The following is a 16,764-nucleotide window of genomic DNA, read 5'->3' on the forward strand; positions in this document are numbered from 1 at the left end:
CATCTTGCAATGTAGACTGATACATGACCAACACTTTAACATAATTCAAGGACATGGTTAAAAGCTGGTATGTGCCATCTACACTGAGATGGTACTGTGTTGTAACCATGTTGAGGGACAACAGGTTTATAACCAGTACCCGACACAGCTATTTATAATCTTGATGGAACCTATGATGTAACCAAGGGATACTGGTAGAATAATGGTGTAATTAGGTTTAATGTAGCTGGTTACCAAGAGCTACATTGTCAACGGGTCTTATGTCTGTACAACCTTTAAAAATTTGCTCGCTCATTCTCTCTTCCCACGCCTCAGAGATACATAGATTTAAATGGAGACCATTTAAATAAGATTATAAAAAGGCTAGAAAATATGTAAACCAATGACCTTTTTCTAGAATACTGGAATACACTGAAACAATTCAATATTTAAAGCAATCTTGTTAACAAGTAAACAGCATCCTTCTAGTTTATATAGGCATTATCATCTTTCCTGTTTTTTGTTGGCATTTTGTTTCTCTTTCCAACTAACTACATGGAAAATAAAGCTCATTAATCATACAGCAGAGACATTTTGTAAGACCAGCTACAAAGTGTTATAAGCAAAGATTTACGAATGGTTTACTAATCATTACACTAATAATTTAAAAAAAATATTCCATAAACATTTTCTAGAAAGGCCAGATTTATAATACTGTAAAAGCACAGCAGATAAAAATTCTCCACAAAAAAACCAACACAGTATGAGTTTGGTTAATCAAAACCAGGCATGCATAAAATTTATAACCATTCAGATAGTATATAACCCATCTTTGTACCAAATAGTATAAAACAGCTGTCCACTACGAAAACCACATGTAGGCCACAGAAAAATTCCTCCCCACCGCAGCAAAAAAGAGAGAGAGGAGCTTTCATCATCTGAAATTTGAAGAAGGGGGAAGGGGCAGTGGCTCGCAGAGGGGCATAGATTCATAGACTCTAGGACTGGAAAGGACCTCGAGAGGTCATCGAGTCCAGTCCCCTGCCCTCATGGCATGACGGACTCTGTTACCCATGAAAAACATTTAACAACATTTAACATTTTTAAATTGCTGTGCACTTTATAGGGCAAATTCATCTGCTCCCACAAAAACTTGTTTCTGGTATACAGCTATATTTTATGGGTCCCCTTGCCTGATCCGTTCACATGTTGAAGACTTGTTACAGTGTAATAAAGTAACTTTCTGTCACAATCTACTAAACCGTAAAATTTAGTTAATAAAAACATTGAAAGAATGGCAAAAAAGGCTCCTTTCAGGAGAACTTAACAGGTCCAAAGAACAATCATTTTAAGGTGGCTCTGTTTCAATGGTTAACCTAAAAACATACACAGTCCAGTATGCTAAAGAGAAATCACTGCAAATGTAACAATATTGTGTTCCCTCAACAGTGACAAGAAGATTATAAACACACTTATAATCCTATCAGAAATAATGTTAAGTATTTGTATTTACAATTCAGAGTATGTTTACTTCAGTGTTAAATTATGAACTTGCTTGTGCGTTTAACTATTCAATATATTTCCACTCAATCTACAAAATAGTGGTTAAAAACAAAAGCAGTTAAAATATAAGCAGTTAGAATATTAATTTAGGAAACCTGGACATTCCATTGTTACTCAGTACATTTAAAGGCCTTAATTCAACTGCAAGCTAAGCTAATTAGAAGATCCATCTAATCGGATTTTTGAAAAGTGACCTTTGAGGAAATTATAAAATAGACTAGATGCCAAACTGAGTACTAATTACTAAAGTACCAACTGCTTCTATGTAAGGACAAATAGTATGCATATACATTTAAAAAAAAAAGGGGGGGGGAGGGGGAGAAATCAATTGCATTCTTCTCTATCCACTTTGAACTCTTACCTTGCTCCTCAGAGTATTTAACATTTCCCAAATAGCTGGAGATCCAAGGATTTCTGAACATGGTTGCACAAACAAAGGATTCAGCAATGAGAAACTACAATGGGAGCTAATTCTCAACCAGCCACAGCCCTAGGCCCGTCTAAGCAATACTGTGTAGAGATTTTTCATAGCACAGGACTGAAGCTGTCAGGCTATCGCGTCCCAGGGAGTACAGTAAATGCATAGCAATAGGCTGCAAAGTAGAGCAGCTCAAGCCCAGTAATCAGATTACAAGCAGAAATTAGGCACATGAATGCTAAAACAAATTGGACAATGGTGATTGGAAGCTTTATAATATTACTACTTCAAAGCTCTAGCCAAATCACAAATTATATTCTAGCAAGAAGATACTGCAGAAACCCAATATTCTTTACAGGAAAATAAATCTCTCTCCAAGAGGAGTAATTCCTTCTTATCTCTAATCAGAATAAACTGCAAAGAATGCTTAAACACAAAGTAAAGCACAGCAACTGGGCTGTCAGAAGACTGACGTTTAATCATATCATTATGCTTAACATTTTGCCCATTCGATAGGCCAAAAAGGAATGTTTAAGCAGCGAAGATTTATGGGTAACATATGAACAAAATTACTGGTGGGAGAAGGGGAGTTAAGAACAGATACCCAGACACTTATTTTAATTTGAGACAGAAGGTGCAGAACTGTAAGACAATTTATCTAATAAGTACAGCATAGCTGCCACATTTATCTTAAACTAGATTTTATAGGTTTTGGATTCATTGTGGACTTCAATAATGAGATTTCAGGATCCTTTATATTCCAGTCTAAAAATCTGGAAGCACTTCTTCAGAAGGGTGCAATAACTGTTTTACAAAGCAGACCTGTTTGATCATCTCAGGAGTAAAATGAAATAACCAACCAACCAAAGAGGTGTTAAAAATGGCTGAGACAAAAATTCACACACACAAACCCAAAACAGCCAAAGGCAATTATTGAATAACTCGTACTCTCCTTCCCCCTCCTCCTCCACTCCGAACCACTTAAATGATTAAATACCAATGGAAGACTAAATAGCAGTCAGGAATGTTAGACTTACAAAATGTTAGTTTATGGGTGTGCAGGGGTAGAGCCACTGTCTACTTAGACTGTATGTTCCTTGGGGCAGGAACTGTGCTAAATTATGTACCTGCATGGTGTCTAGTACAATGGGGACCTAATCCATCTCTATACACTACCACAATACAAACATAGGAAAGATGCTATTTTGGATTTAACGTTAGGAGACAGCTAAGTTCAAACATATGGTCCAGTCAAAAGAAAATAAAATGTTAATTTCAGCCAGTTTATCAGGAAGCAGTATGTATGCCTGCCAGGTTGTTTGAAGTGGTTTGCTTTTATTTTCTTTGGTGTTTATGAGTAATTTCTGACTCAATTCGGGGTGCGGGGGACACTATTACTTCTTCCAGTTTCTTTAAACAGCCTGTAGCATGTTTAATATAGAAGACAGGATCTGGGTTCCAGAAGTATAGCCAGACATCTCCTGGTTACCAGGTCTACTTGTTGCAATTTTGGGTGGATAGTGGGGTGGGGAGGGAGGTTATGGCCATTATCTCTAAAATGGACCCACCTTCTTTGTGATGGGCCCAATTGCCTAATCCCTACAAGATGAAGGCATCTTGTACTCCTTCACTCACCTTCTATGTAACGGCACGTCTTCACTACCCGCCAGATCGGTGGGTAGCAATTGATCTATTGGGGATCGACTCATCGCGTCTAGTGAAGACGCGATAAAATCGATCCCTGATCGCTCTGCCGTCGACTCCAGAAATCCACCGCGGCAAGAGGCGGAAGCGGAGTTGACGGCAGCGCGGCAGTGGTCGACTCGCCGCCGTCCTCACAGCCAGGTAAGTCGACCTAAAATACACAACTTCAGCTACGCTATTCACGCAGCTGAAGTTGCGTATCTTAGGTCGACCCCCGGTAGTGTAGACCTAGCCTTAGTCTCCTCTGGGACTTTAGCCATCATCTTGCTTGTGATAGAGATTCAATGAGCAAGAAAAAAGTATATGTAGTCTTGGAAGGACATCATAACTTCAAACACCCCTCTATGAACTTGGTAATTTTAAATGAATTCTTACTCATGGTGTTCAAATGCTACTTATAGGATGTGTAAATAAGCCTGAGTTTCCAGAACAGCTGCCAATTCCACTGTGAAAGCAGAACTTATGACAGACACTACTGTGGGTAGGACTTCCTCTCCTAGCGTTCAGGGCTGACAGTTCAAGAATGCAGGGGGTAGCTCATGGGTGTAAAGATAACTATTACTATGGAGGGCTTAAGGTCAGGGGAGGGAACAGATGAACTGCAACAGAGAATATCCATATCTGATTTTTCCCAAATGATCATTTGGTCTAGAGCTCAGCATCAAGCTCTCTTCACCTGAAACTGGAATTATTCACCAAGTGCTACTCTGTGCAGGATATCCATGAATACACCCCCCTGATCTTAGCACGGAATACTGCTTCTAACATAGCATTCTGTGACCCTACATTACTGGCACTCAGATAATGGGTCTGTTCCGGTCCTTCAGAATTAGTTCTGTTGGAGGCAGAGGATTAAAATACAACAGCAGTGTGGCGCCATGCAGAGACAGGGGGAATTTGGACACATACTTCAGTCTTCAAGAGTTTCTCCATCCTCTATATAATGAGCAAGTCCACCCTCCCCTCCCCCCCCACACACAATTTGACCTGACCTCCTTTGTGGCAAAACCTAGTTTCATAGGGCCCATGGGGTCAGCACAGTTATGAGACTGCTGTTACACTAAAACCAGTCCCGTGAGAAGACCCATCAATTTGGCATTAAAAAACAAAAATGGGGGGGGGGGGGGGGGTTTCCATGAAGAGGGAGATCTCCAAATATTTCAAGGTGGCCATTCTGTCCTTTAAAATGATCAAGTGATCAAGAGCAGAAGCATGTCCATCTCAGTGATATAGCAAGGCTATGTTATAGATCTGCTGTTCTTTCCTTGCCCATCCCATCCCCCAGACCAATTTTTAAATGTCAGATGCCTCTAATATATGAGCACAGCTGGAAGTTAAAATTGCAGTTAATGAAAAAATTAGGTTAAGCATACATTGCTAATCAAAAACAGACTGCCCACGAAAGATCTGTTGGCAACTGAAGATTGTTCTGTAACTTCCCTCAGGAACTGCGGCAAAACGTCATCATTTTGTTTGGGGACATGGAGTGTTGTAATCAAAGCTGGAGCTGAGACTGCTTGTAGGCTGCCTTCAACTTACAGTACAACTTTATCCAGGAGTCAGCCCACCCCCACCCCCAATCACGACATTTTTAAAAATATTAAAAATTTTGAGTTTTAGTTCTTGGGAGTTTGTTCTCAAACCTCTCTCTGCAATCACGAGGGCTAGATGCTACATTGTAAAATGGCATCTTAGATTGTGCCACAATCACAAGACTCTGGGGACTGTGGCCACATGCAACAAGAACAAAACAAAACAAAATCACGACAAATTCAGGACAAAATTGGCATTTTTTCCTAATGTTTCCAGAAAGAAAGAAAGAAAGAAAAACAACCACAACACAGCTATCAGCCCCCAAAATAAAGTTATAAAAAATTGAAGTATTTGTCCTGTGGTACGTTAAACAGAAAATGATTATCCATACTATATTCAAGAAAGACTGCACACAGTTTTTTTAAATAAAATAGATTTTAAAATAGATCACATACACCTCATCACTCCCTGCCCCCATATATATTGGCAAGTGGTCTTCTCATTTTCCTTAGTGAAGGTAATTTATACAGGATTTCTAATCCGGGATAAAATCTCCTGACATGAGATCATCCCTTGAGTGGGAAGTATGTTTAATCCTTTTCGCTTTCCTTTTATCACTTCTATTGTTATGCAATAAGTTCCAGAATCCTATGTTTCTGCCTAATTATTACGTAATTACAGTAACTCCTCACTAACGTTGTAGTTATGTTCCTGAAAAATGCAACTTTAAGCGAAACGATGTTAAGTGAATCCAATTTCCCCATAAGAATTCATGTAAATAGGGAAAGTTAGATTCCAGGGAAATTTTTTTTTGCCAGACAAAAAGGCATTATATACATTTTAAACAATTTTAAACAAGCAATTTAATACAGGTATTAAACAGGCTGGCAGCCCCCCCCCCCCCCCATCAGCTCCCCTATGCTCCCCTCCCAGCGTCTCCCGCCCACCGGCAGATCCCGCGGATCAGCGCCTTTGTGCTGTTCCCCCCCGCCACCTCCTGCCTGCAGCAATCAGCAGTCTTGCGGCATTCAGGAGGCTGGGGGGAGGAGCAAGAACGCGGCTGCACTCTGCGTCCTCGCTCCTCCCCTGAGCCTCCTGAATGCCGCAAAACAGCTCTTTGGTTAGTATTGCTATTTTGGACAAGTCTTCAGATAAATAGAACTCTGCATTGCATCACCTGCGTCAGGTAGTTTAAAACAGGTCACATGTGAAGAAATCAAAAACAAAGTTAATGGTCATAACACAAGAACTAGGGGCCACCAAATAAAATTAATAGGCAGCAGGTTTAAAACAAACAAAAGGAAGTATTTTTTCCACACAACACACAGTCAAACACACTGTGGAACTCCTTGCCAGAGGATGTTGTGAAGGCCAAGACTATAACAGGGTTCAAAAAAGAATTAGATAAATTCACGGAGGATAGATCCATCAATTGCCATTAACCAGGATGGGCAGGGATGGTGTCCCTAGCCTCTGTTTGCCAGAAGCTGGGAATGGGCGACAGGGGATGGATCACTTGATGATTGCCTGTTCTGTTCATTTCCCACTGGGGCATCTGGTATTGGCCACTGTCGGAAGACAGGATCCTGGGCTAGATGAACCTTTGGTCTGACCCTGTATGGCTGGTCTTATGTTCTTATGGTCAGTAAAATGGCACTCTGAGTACCGAGCTATCTGATGTAAAATGCCAGATGTGTTGAAAGGACATGGCCCATCCACCTGTTCTATATACTTACACATGAATTCTCACTTGGAAAAAAGAACCAATACTTTTGTATGCACCCCAAGAATCTAGATACTCTTTGCATTACTGTTTCAGTAAGCATTTTCCTCACTGAACAAAAGAAGTGAGATTTCTTGAAAGAGGCACCAATTTCAACAAGTCTCCTGCAAAAGATTATCAATTGCTTCCAAGAGCAGTAAGTTTTAAGAAAGATGGAGGCATGGAGGGATTTATTCCAGCATTCACGTAATGCATGTCAATATTCATTAGCCTATATATCAAGCCTATAGGATGATTTAAGATCAATACTTTTTAAAAAAATAAGTATTACGCATCCATTTAAGTTCTGGCTCATGTCCGAGAAGCCCATTCCCCAACCCAGTGATCTACTGTAGTGTATGTGGGTATCAGCAGGACACAGAATTGACCCAAATAAATCAGACTTACCCTGAAATGCTCCTGAATCTATAATGCAGCTTTGGAGTTCATAAAGAATTATTTTAAGTTAATAATTCTAACAGTATTTTAAACACAGGAACTGTATCAATACACGGTAAAATCAATTCAAGTCCTATTACATTCCTTTCTGTGCTAGTGTAAGGTCTCTTGTTCTAGAAGTATACAGTACATCTTTTCTAGACCCTTCTCTGTTAGGCATCCCCAGGAAAATAATCTCCTGTTTAGTTTCTCAAAGACTGCCGTATATTTGGAACTGATTTTTTAATTATGTACATCACTGTTTGAAAATGAACACATTGAAATATGCATTATAGACAGATTTGCACATACATTGGGTACGGTTTCATTCATTTAAACTTAGCACCGTTTGTTAATAGAGCAGTCAATACTTAGTGTAGTCCTAACAGAATCTATGTATTTTATTATACCAAGAACCCCTTAACCTTCTGAAAGCTGATATGGACAAACTGCAAGGAATTTGCAGTGTCTAGACACCATCTTTGATTCCCTTTGTGAGTGAATGAATGAAAATCAGAAGTCTGTATGCAGTGTGATGGTCTCAGGATATTCGAGAGACAAGGTGGATGAGGTAATATTCTTTTATTGGGCCAACTTCTCTTGGTGAAAGAGACAGCAGGAGTTGGTCCAATAAGAGATATTACTTCCTCTACCTTGTCTCTCTAATCAGAAGTCTGAGGCTTTTAAAGCAAAGATGACTTGTAGAATCTTTGAAGTAAGTCGACATGTAACTCATTACAATACTGATTTACTGCAATCCATTAAATTAACAATCTTGCCAAAAACCTTCACACCCACTTCGAATTTTTGCTATGCATAATATTAAAGAATTAAAAAAATAGGAGATAAAGCCATGCCTAAGTTTAAATTAAAATCTTGTGCGGTTTTGGATATCAGTAGTTCAGGAAGCATGAAGTCAAAACCAGGTTAAAGACAAATCAACATGAGAAATCACCAGTGGCTGAAATGTATTAAAAACACATTTCTCCTGTTACAGTATACAAACCCGAGGCATTTGTGAACCAGAGTTTTGCCTTGTCCATGAAATTCCAGAATGCTATTTCTGGATGTGGTTCACAATAAAGTGCTTGTGCTTCAGAGGCTTTTAATTTTTTTGTTCAAACAGGTTAAGTAATTTAAACCCACCTCCAATTCAAAATCCTCCTCCTCCTCTAAACAGCTACGTTCACAGACGCTCTCAGCCTCCTGTCAAATAATTGCTTGTGCAGGCAGGTCTGCCACATTTAGCCTTGGCATTGTAGAAACATCTGTTTTCCCCCTACTTGCTCAACAAGAAGCTTCACCTCTTTCTTAACTCTGAAGTGAACTGCATCTCTTCTCTTAGGGTTGTTCTGGAGTTTCCAGAAATTAAAGATTAATTTTTAATTAAAGATTAAGTCATGTGATGATCCTCCAGGAACAGGCAACCCTACTTTCCCTGGGATTGAACAAGGACTTGTCTAGTCAGTATTCAGAGGCATTGCTTGCAAATGCCCTGCCATTCTGACAAGCTTTGTCAGCGAGGCAGTGCCAACCTCCTTCCTAGAAACTATTTCCTCCCCACCTTCCCATACTTATATTTCACTTCAGTCTCCTTCCAAATACAAGATGATCCCCAAGAGTGGAATTCTGTTAACTCTGGGCAGTCTGCTTGGAAGACAATTGGAAAATGGCCCTGCACAGCTAAGCCAGGATAAAGAGCTCAGTTAGGCCTTGTCTTCACTTACCGGAGGGTCCGGCGGCACGCAATCGATGTTCTGGGATCGATTTATCGCGTCTGGTTAAGATGCGATAAATCGATCCCGGAAGTGCTCGCAGTCGGCACCGGTACTCCAGCTCGCTGAGAGGAGTACGCGGCATCGACGGGGGAGCCTTCCTGCCGCGTCTGGACCGCGGTAAGTTCGGACTAAGGTACTTCGAATTCAGCTACGTTATTAACGTAGCTGAATTTGCGTACCTTAGTCCGAAGTGGGGACTTAGTGGGGACCAGGCCTTAGATGACTCTACAATACAAGAGTGTATTCTAATGCAAAGATTAGTACTCTCCAAACATACGTCTAAGCCCAAGGAAGAGTAGACCAGCTGCAAAAAAGCCTTTAAACAAAGATTTGATTTCTAAAGGAAAACATCAATTCTGTTTACCACTGCAGCATTGCACCCATTTCACAAGCTACACCGTGACTAGTTACCTAGAAATATAACAGCCATTTCTAAGTCTTGAGATGAGGCAGACACTAATTCAGAAGGGAGCCTATAACACTATAAAAAGCTGTAATGTTTAAACAAAATATTTAACATTAAATGCTATTTTTTCTTAGTGCTGGCTTCACACAACATTCTGGCCTTTCTCTGGGTTGTCACATTGTTGGGGGTGACATCTCAGGAGTTTTGAGGGGAAGAGATAGCTCAGTGGTTTGAGCATTGGCCTGCTAAACCCAGGGTTGCGAGTTCAATCCTTGAGGGGGCCACTTGGGGATCTGGGGCAAAAATCAGTACTTGGTCCTGCTAGTGAAGGCAGGGGGCTGGACTCAATGACCTTTCAAGGTCCCTTCCCATTCTAGGAGATGGGATATCTCCATTAATTATTATAATTATTATTATAACTGTCTAGAACGCCAGCCCTAGGGCAGCCCAATTGTAAATGTTCTGGTAAATTATTGCTCATTCATGGTGACAAGTGTATTTCAGTCTGACGTTACATTCTGCAGTTCTGAGCAAAAATGCATTAAGAACATATGAAAAGGGAACTGGTCAGCACAGTGACCAGAGGGGAAGCTGCCGTCGTGACCTGGGTTGAATGGCTGAAAGCAAGATTGCTCCTCTTAGTCCCCTTTAGTGCATGTTGCAAATATACTAGACAGTCTCCAGTGTGTTCAAGAGAGGAACAAGCTACTAATAGTGGGGCTGCCAAGAGGGGAGGAAGGGGGGGGTAAATTGTGCCAGGGGCTCAGCAAACATGATGTACTGGGGCTTCAAATTTCTCTTGACGGGCCGGAGCAAGAAAGTTATAGGTCCGGATTGAACTGTATTAGCAGAGCGATGTAGGGAAGCACCTGGCTGCACTATGCTTGGCTGAGTCTATGGGCACTCAATATCAATGGTAAGGAATAACACTTGCAAATATACGTATATTTTACTTAAAAGCCTCTCTCAGTGTGAAAGCCAGTCATTGCGATGGGTAAGTGAAACGATTCAGTCAGTGCTATCCAACACATGAAAAACTGTGAAAGAGAGGGAATATCAAAACCAAAGGATAAATTCACTCTTTCAGCGAGTAAACCGTCTTCTGAGAAGGGAAATGAAACTGCATGTCTGCTGTGCTAAAAGAATGTTACCTGAAGAAACAGAACGTCACAAATCGTTTTTCTAAAACTGGTTTCTCTGTTAATAGGATATTCAGACAGCAAAGCACTTGACACAACCAGGCTCTACAAAGAAATATATCTCATAAAGCCCTGGCAAGATTATCAGACAGAGTGGTGAGCTAATGCATATTATAATCATAAAGTGCTCACTGTGCAGGCAAAGAGCGATACTGAAGCCCCCTTTTCTAAATCACAGCCTTTACAAAGAGCTTCACATCCTCTTTAGCCTCCTTTGCGACACCTGCAAACTGAAGTTTTATCTTCTATGAAAAATGAACTGAAATGCAATGCATTATCCGTACAATAGTACTGGGCCACCTCGCACAGATCTGGGCTGTATCTAGCTCTAAACTGAACACTAAGTTAGCTGCCATCCAGCATATTCTGACTCCAGACACCATTCTCAGCTGCTTACCTAATAAGGCAACGTGCAAGTTGACTGGCTGGCTTATAGGTCATCCAGTGTTTACCTTGCAAGCTTACAGCATGCAAGCAACTGACAGAGGGTGCTCGGCTATCCCTTGTCAACAGCAGGAAAAAAGTTTCACTATATTAACACAGCAATAGGAACCATTGTGTAGGAGACTATTATATGCAAAGTTATGAAGATGCCGAATCTCATTTGCAGAGGCTGGAACATATTGCATTTGCCGTTTCATGATACTAGCAGCTTACAGCTTTGTTAATTTATTTTACGGACATGAACATAAAGCCCCAGATGGTAAGTGCAATTATTTTTCATTCAACACATTTTAGGACAATTTGCTATTTCAAAGTCAATTAGTTTCCAAATAAATGCATTTGCTGCTTGCTTAAAAATGGGCCACTCCATCAGTTGCAAACAGCTACTTTCCAATGTTCTAGACAGCAAGGAACCTAACTGTCCAATACATGTATTTTCTCCTGAACTAGATGAAAGCAAAATAGAAACATTCATTTGAAACACTTTTTAATTTCGATACTCTTCGGTGGCGAGAGACTTCCGTTGTACAACGGTACAGAAGAGTTCTGCAGTGGAGTACTCACAACAAAACTATCATTTGGTAATTTTTTAGCTTTTGATGCCCATAGCTCCTACTGTTATTCACAAAAGTTTTCATGCAGCTCCCAACAGAATTTTCACATGCTACACTGCCATTGTGTTATGTTTACTAGTGATGCTTCTGAGAGAAGAGCAGAAAGTTCCCTAGGCTTACAGCACAGGTAAAAATCAGGGAGGGTAGAGGGCAGTACAAATCCCACTCTAGGTATAGCAGAAGGGAGGTCTCTCCACATGCTCCCTCTTCTTGTATGGTGCAGTGAGCGCTCCCCCTCACGTTGCAATTGGCTTTTTCACCAGGCCTCCCACACCAACAGTTTAAGTGCAATTCCCCAAATGACCACTTCCAACATCTGAGTCAGTATTATTTTTTAAGACCCTGAAGGCACAATTTAGGAACTAACTTCCTTCCAAAGGACTGGAGACTTCCACTTTTCAGCAGATATTGGGGGTGAGGGAAGGAAAGATTATAAAAGAAAAAGGGGGTAGTCACCAGGTCACTAGACACCAACAAAAAGATGCTGTCTGACCACTTGGAAATATTTCCTCACTTTCTGGATTTCGACACTGTATACATTGGTTTGAAATAGTGAAAAATACTGACACAGCATAAAACCAAAATAACTATCCAGTGTTATTGGGCACAACAGCCACAGATTTGCCAAGTGACTTCCATTATTAGAAAATCTTTAGTCCACAATGATTAAATAAAGCTGTGCTTGGGAACCAAATCTGCCATCATGGGGGTGGGGTGCAGGGGGACTACTGCAACAACTGTGCAGTTACACTTGGAATGAATCTCTTGCTCATACAATCATGGTTAAAAAGTACTAGTGTATGTGGCTGAATTGCTCTTATAAATAGAATGTGTTAAAAACACTACAGGGAATCATGTTGACAGTTGGTAAACTTAGCTTCTATCATCATTTACTGTCCAAGTTGTGTCAAAGTGTAACAGCAGATCTTGGATCAAACCTGCCTATTATTCTTTTCCATTAAAAATGCTATTTTCCCACCAAACTATATTATGCTCTCCCAATGCAAAATGAAGAAATACTTCTAAAAGCCACTTTAGTGCAGCTATATTTTGAAGTGTGACTATGTAAGAACGGCACGTTACTCAGCAGATTTGCTGCCTGTGTGTATTCATGGTCCAACTTGCTCAATGTAACAAGGATGTTCCTACTGCTTTTTATTCCCTCCAACACTGCAGGAGCAAACAACTAAGCAGCAGTGAGCTGGATTCTATTGCTTATTGCACATTAACAGAATTATTAACTAAGTTTTAATCAACTGTAGCGGCAATAAGCTACTGAAGGCAGTGGGATTTACAGATGTCATGGAGGTCAATTTGAAGATCATCTGTAGCGAATCCAATTTGGCCTACAAAATTTTTATTGCAGGGAGTGATCTGCAAGAACCCCCCAGTCTGATTCAGAGTGCAGACTGATTTTGCAAGTCTGGAAAAATCAGAACATTTCTTCAGTTTACATGTAACAATTAAATACAGAAATCACAGACAAAAATCCCACAATGCCATTTTTACAAATATCTCTGAGTATTCCACACTCAATTTCACCAATGAATTTAAGAAGACCTACAAAACTACACACTAGCAGATGCTAAAAGTCTCAATGCATTTAAAATATTGTAAAATTTGAATTTAAGCAGGAGTGAATGCGACTGCTGCACTGGTTGTACAGAATGCATAACTGGTTCCATTCTAATCACTCATTTTCTACCATTCACAGATTTCTGAAATGCTCAAACTTTCAGGGTGAAGTTTTCCAGAAATGTACCTTCTTGAATGTGTGCTTTTCTGGACAGTTTGATAAAGAGTTCATTTTTTAGCACAATAGGGAAAAACACTTCCACACTTTCTTTGTTGCACCTTATTTTGAACAGATCAAAGAGTGCAGTGGCAAGAAGTAGTAGGAAATCATCCTCATTACGAAGCAATGCTCTACCTTGTTTTGAAGGGAACTGATTTTGCTTTGACTCATTTCTAAGGCTATGTCTACACTTAACATTTAAAGCGCAAAAAGTCCCTTTTGTGCACTAAAACCGCGGGAGCATCTAAACTTGTTAATTACTTTTTGCGGTGAAACTCAGAAGTTTCACAGCAAAAAGAAAACCACCTTCACAAGAGACATATAGCTCTTACCGCTGTTCTTTTTGCGCTGTTGTGGAAGTGAAGAGATGTTCTACCAGCGTAAACCCCTTTTGGCCTCGGAAGGATATCCCACAGTTCCAAAAGTGACCACTCTGGCCAGCATCTCCACTGCTCTGACGCCAAGTAAATGGACGTCCACCCCTCCCCGTGTAAGCCCCGGGAAGTTTGAAACTCCCTTTCCCTTTGCTTGTAGATATGGCAGGGAAAGCAGCCAGACAGCAGGGGTTTTTAAAAAAAAATGCCACGAAAGAAACAAGGAAGTAATGGGGTTGCTGGGACATGAAGCAGGGCAGCACAGGGCACTGAGCAGAGACCCAGAATGCCTTCCGCTCACCCTCCCCTTCCCCTCCTCCCCCCAAGATCTATTGAGAGAGCTGCACTGTGGGATAGCTGCCGTACAGCGCTGCTCTCATCCTGCTCTCAGCCGCGATGGAAGTATAAACACTCTCTGATGCCTGAGGAATTGAGTACAAACCAGCACTTCACTTTCACCAGTTCCCTATCACCAGTGAAACTTACAGTGCAAAAACTCTAAGTATTCTGAAAGCTGTGTACTTAACCTAGGGTGACCAGATGTCCCGAATTTATAGGGATAGTCACGATTTTTGGGTCTTTTTCTTATATAGGCTCCTATTACTCCCCACCCCCTGTCCCGATTTTTCACACTTGCTGTCTGGTCACCCTAATTTAACCTGTGTGGTAGCTTTTCACTACAAAAGCCTACTGGGTATGTCTACAGAGGTGCTTTAGCTGTACAGGGAAAAGTCTAGTTAAATATACTGCTGCACATTGGTGGGGACACCTAAGGATGGAGAAAAGGCCCATGTGTATCTTGTAAGATTAAAATGAATTGAGAGGGCACCCTTATGAGCTTTGCAAAGACATACACAAGCTGAATCATGAGAAGGCCCTTGTATATGCGGTGATCCTATACCATTTCTGAAATATAATATTCAAATGTATATAAATTAGTGGAAGAAAATGTATCTTGCAGTATAGTGCATTACTGTATACCCCAGTCGATGAAACCCATTCACATGAAGAGTTAACTGTTAACTGTACTTACGCAGCAGATTACTGTCTACCACCACTTACTACAGATAAGTCTACCATCACAGAGCGATAATGGAAGTATGCTGGTATACAGGCCACTTATGCTGGCAGCTAAATTTGCTTCAGAGTTAACTAGTTCATCCCATGAATAGCAGCAAAAGAATGCCTCTCTTCAACCAACTCAGCAATGTAGATGGGTGATGACATTCCTCAGAGAAGTTGGGTATATCTCTAACTAGGACAGAATAAAGTAGTAAAGAATGAAGGATTCCAAGATTTCTCTGTTTGCATTACAGTGACCCAGAGGTACAAGTTAGGGAAGAGGCTGCAATTGTGATGGTAATGGACAAACTCTTTGTAAGAGACAGACTTTGCAATCCAGGTTTTTAATCCAAATATATAATAATTAAATGTTTATTTAAAGCGACAGAAAAAAGTATATTCTCATAATAGTCTATGATCATATAATGAAAGACTGTTATACAGTGTAGCGTTTATCAGCCTGTGGGCACAAACATCAGGTGGGTCATAAGGGTTACCATATATTGCGGGGGTTGCACAGGGAGTCATAAAACCCACAGTGGTCACTAAGGGTATTTCTACAGAACAACTAGACACTTGCGTCCGGCCCATGCCAGCCGACTCTGGCTTGCTGGGCTTGGGCTGTGGGGCTGTTTCATTGCTGTGAAGACTTCCGGGCTCGGTTTGGAGCACGAGCTCTGGGACCCTCCCACCGTGCAGGGTCCTAGAGTCAAGACTCTAGCCCGAGCCCAGATGTTTTACCTGGCTCCTGTTGTAACGTGCTCTCTTCTCCATCTCTTACCACCCCGACTCCTGCTGCAGTTGCAAGCCCCCCCATCACCCCTCCATCACAGTGGAGGTTTCTCCCCCTCCTTCACAGTAGGGTGAATAAAAATTGATTTAAAAAAATCAGATTAAAAAAACACATTTTACATTAAATTTGAAATTATGACAACCTATATTAAGGTCTAAAGTTACTATAATCTAATAAAATAATTTAAATAAAGAACATTAAGTAGTACATGTTTGCTGCCAAGTTATAAAGAAACTCAAGCCACTGAACTGGGGAAGTCACTGGTAAGCATGTGAACCATAGAATCTGTTGAAGTGCTAAACCAGCTTTTGACAACAGTAGCCTCTTCTATAGGTGCAACGAGAATATTTTCTTTTCAGTTTTTTTGAACTAGCTCATTTAAAGATGAGAAACCAATTGGGAGCTGAAGAAGCAGAAACGATTTTGTTCCTCTTCCAATCTATGAATAAAAACTAGGTGAGAGATGATGAGATCTATTACTTTCAAATCTTGAAGGGCCATCAGTTCAATTCACTAACTATAGGTAATACTTCCTTGATTTAATAAATCAGTTTTAAATGCAAAACGTAGTTTTTTTACATATTCAGCACATTTAGCGTTGTTTTATTTAACTAATAACATTTTAAAATGTTTTTGTGCAACTTTTTTGAATTTTAATTTCCATCCAAGTAGGGCTTGATACAAAAAATCGTAAGTAAAAAGTTAGTAATCTATTGACTAAAAAGACAACATAAAAACTGTAAAAATTGAGAATATGAATAGTTAAGCTACATAATACCCTAAATAAATATGTATAGCTATACTATATTCTCCTAGTTAGTATAAAGCAGTATCAAATTTAGTTTAGAGGCTATATTTCATTGCAAATCAATATGTTTTAATCATTACCAACCAATGAGAAT

At 40.3% G+C, this 16,764-nt stretch overlaps 1 protein-coding gene across 18 annotated transcripts in view; it reads right to left on the reverse strand.

The window, feature by feature from the left end:
- Positions 1-16,764, reverse strand: part of SVIL (supervillin) — a 204,768-nt gene that overhangs the window by 89,314 nt on the left and 98,690 nt on the right. For 15 of the 18 annotated variants that reach the window (XM_034760159.1, XM_034760158.1, XM_034760149.1 and 12 more), the window contains exon 1: positions 1,904-1,979. The exons of the other annotated variants lie outside the window; for them this stretch is intronic. In XM_034760159.1, the coding sequence (XP_034616050.1) occupies positions 1,904-1,964 (61 nt within the window). In that variant the 5' untranslated portion in view covers positions 1,965-1,979. Of the gene's footprint in view, positions 1-1,903; positions 1,980-16,764 lie in introns of those variants that run through there. 18 annotated transcript variants of the gene reach the window in all.

Source organism: Trachemys scripta, chromosome 2, assembly GCF_013100865.1.
Source record: "Trachemys scripta elegans isolate TJP31775 chromosome 2, CAS_Tse_1.0, whole genome shotgun sequence".
Classification (NCBI taxonomy): Eukaryota; Metazoa; Chordata; order Testudines; family Emydidae; genus Trachemys; species Trachemys scripta.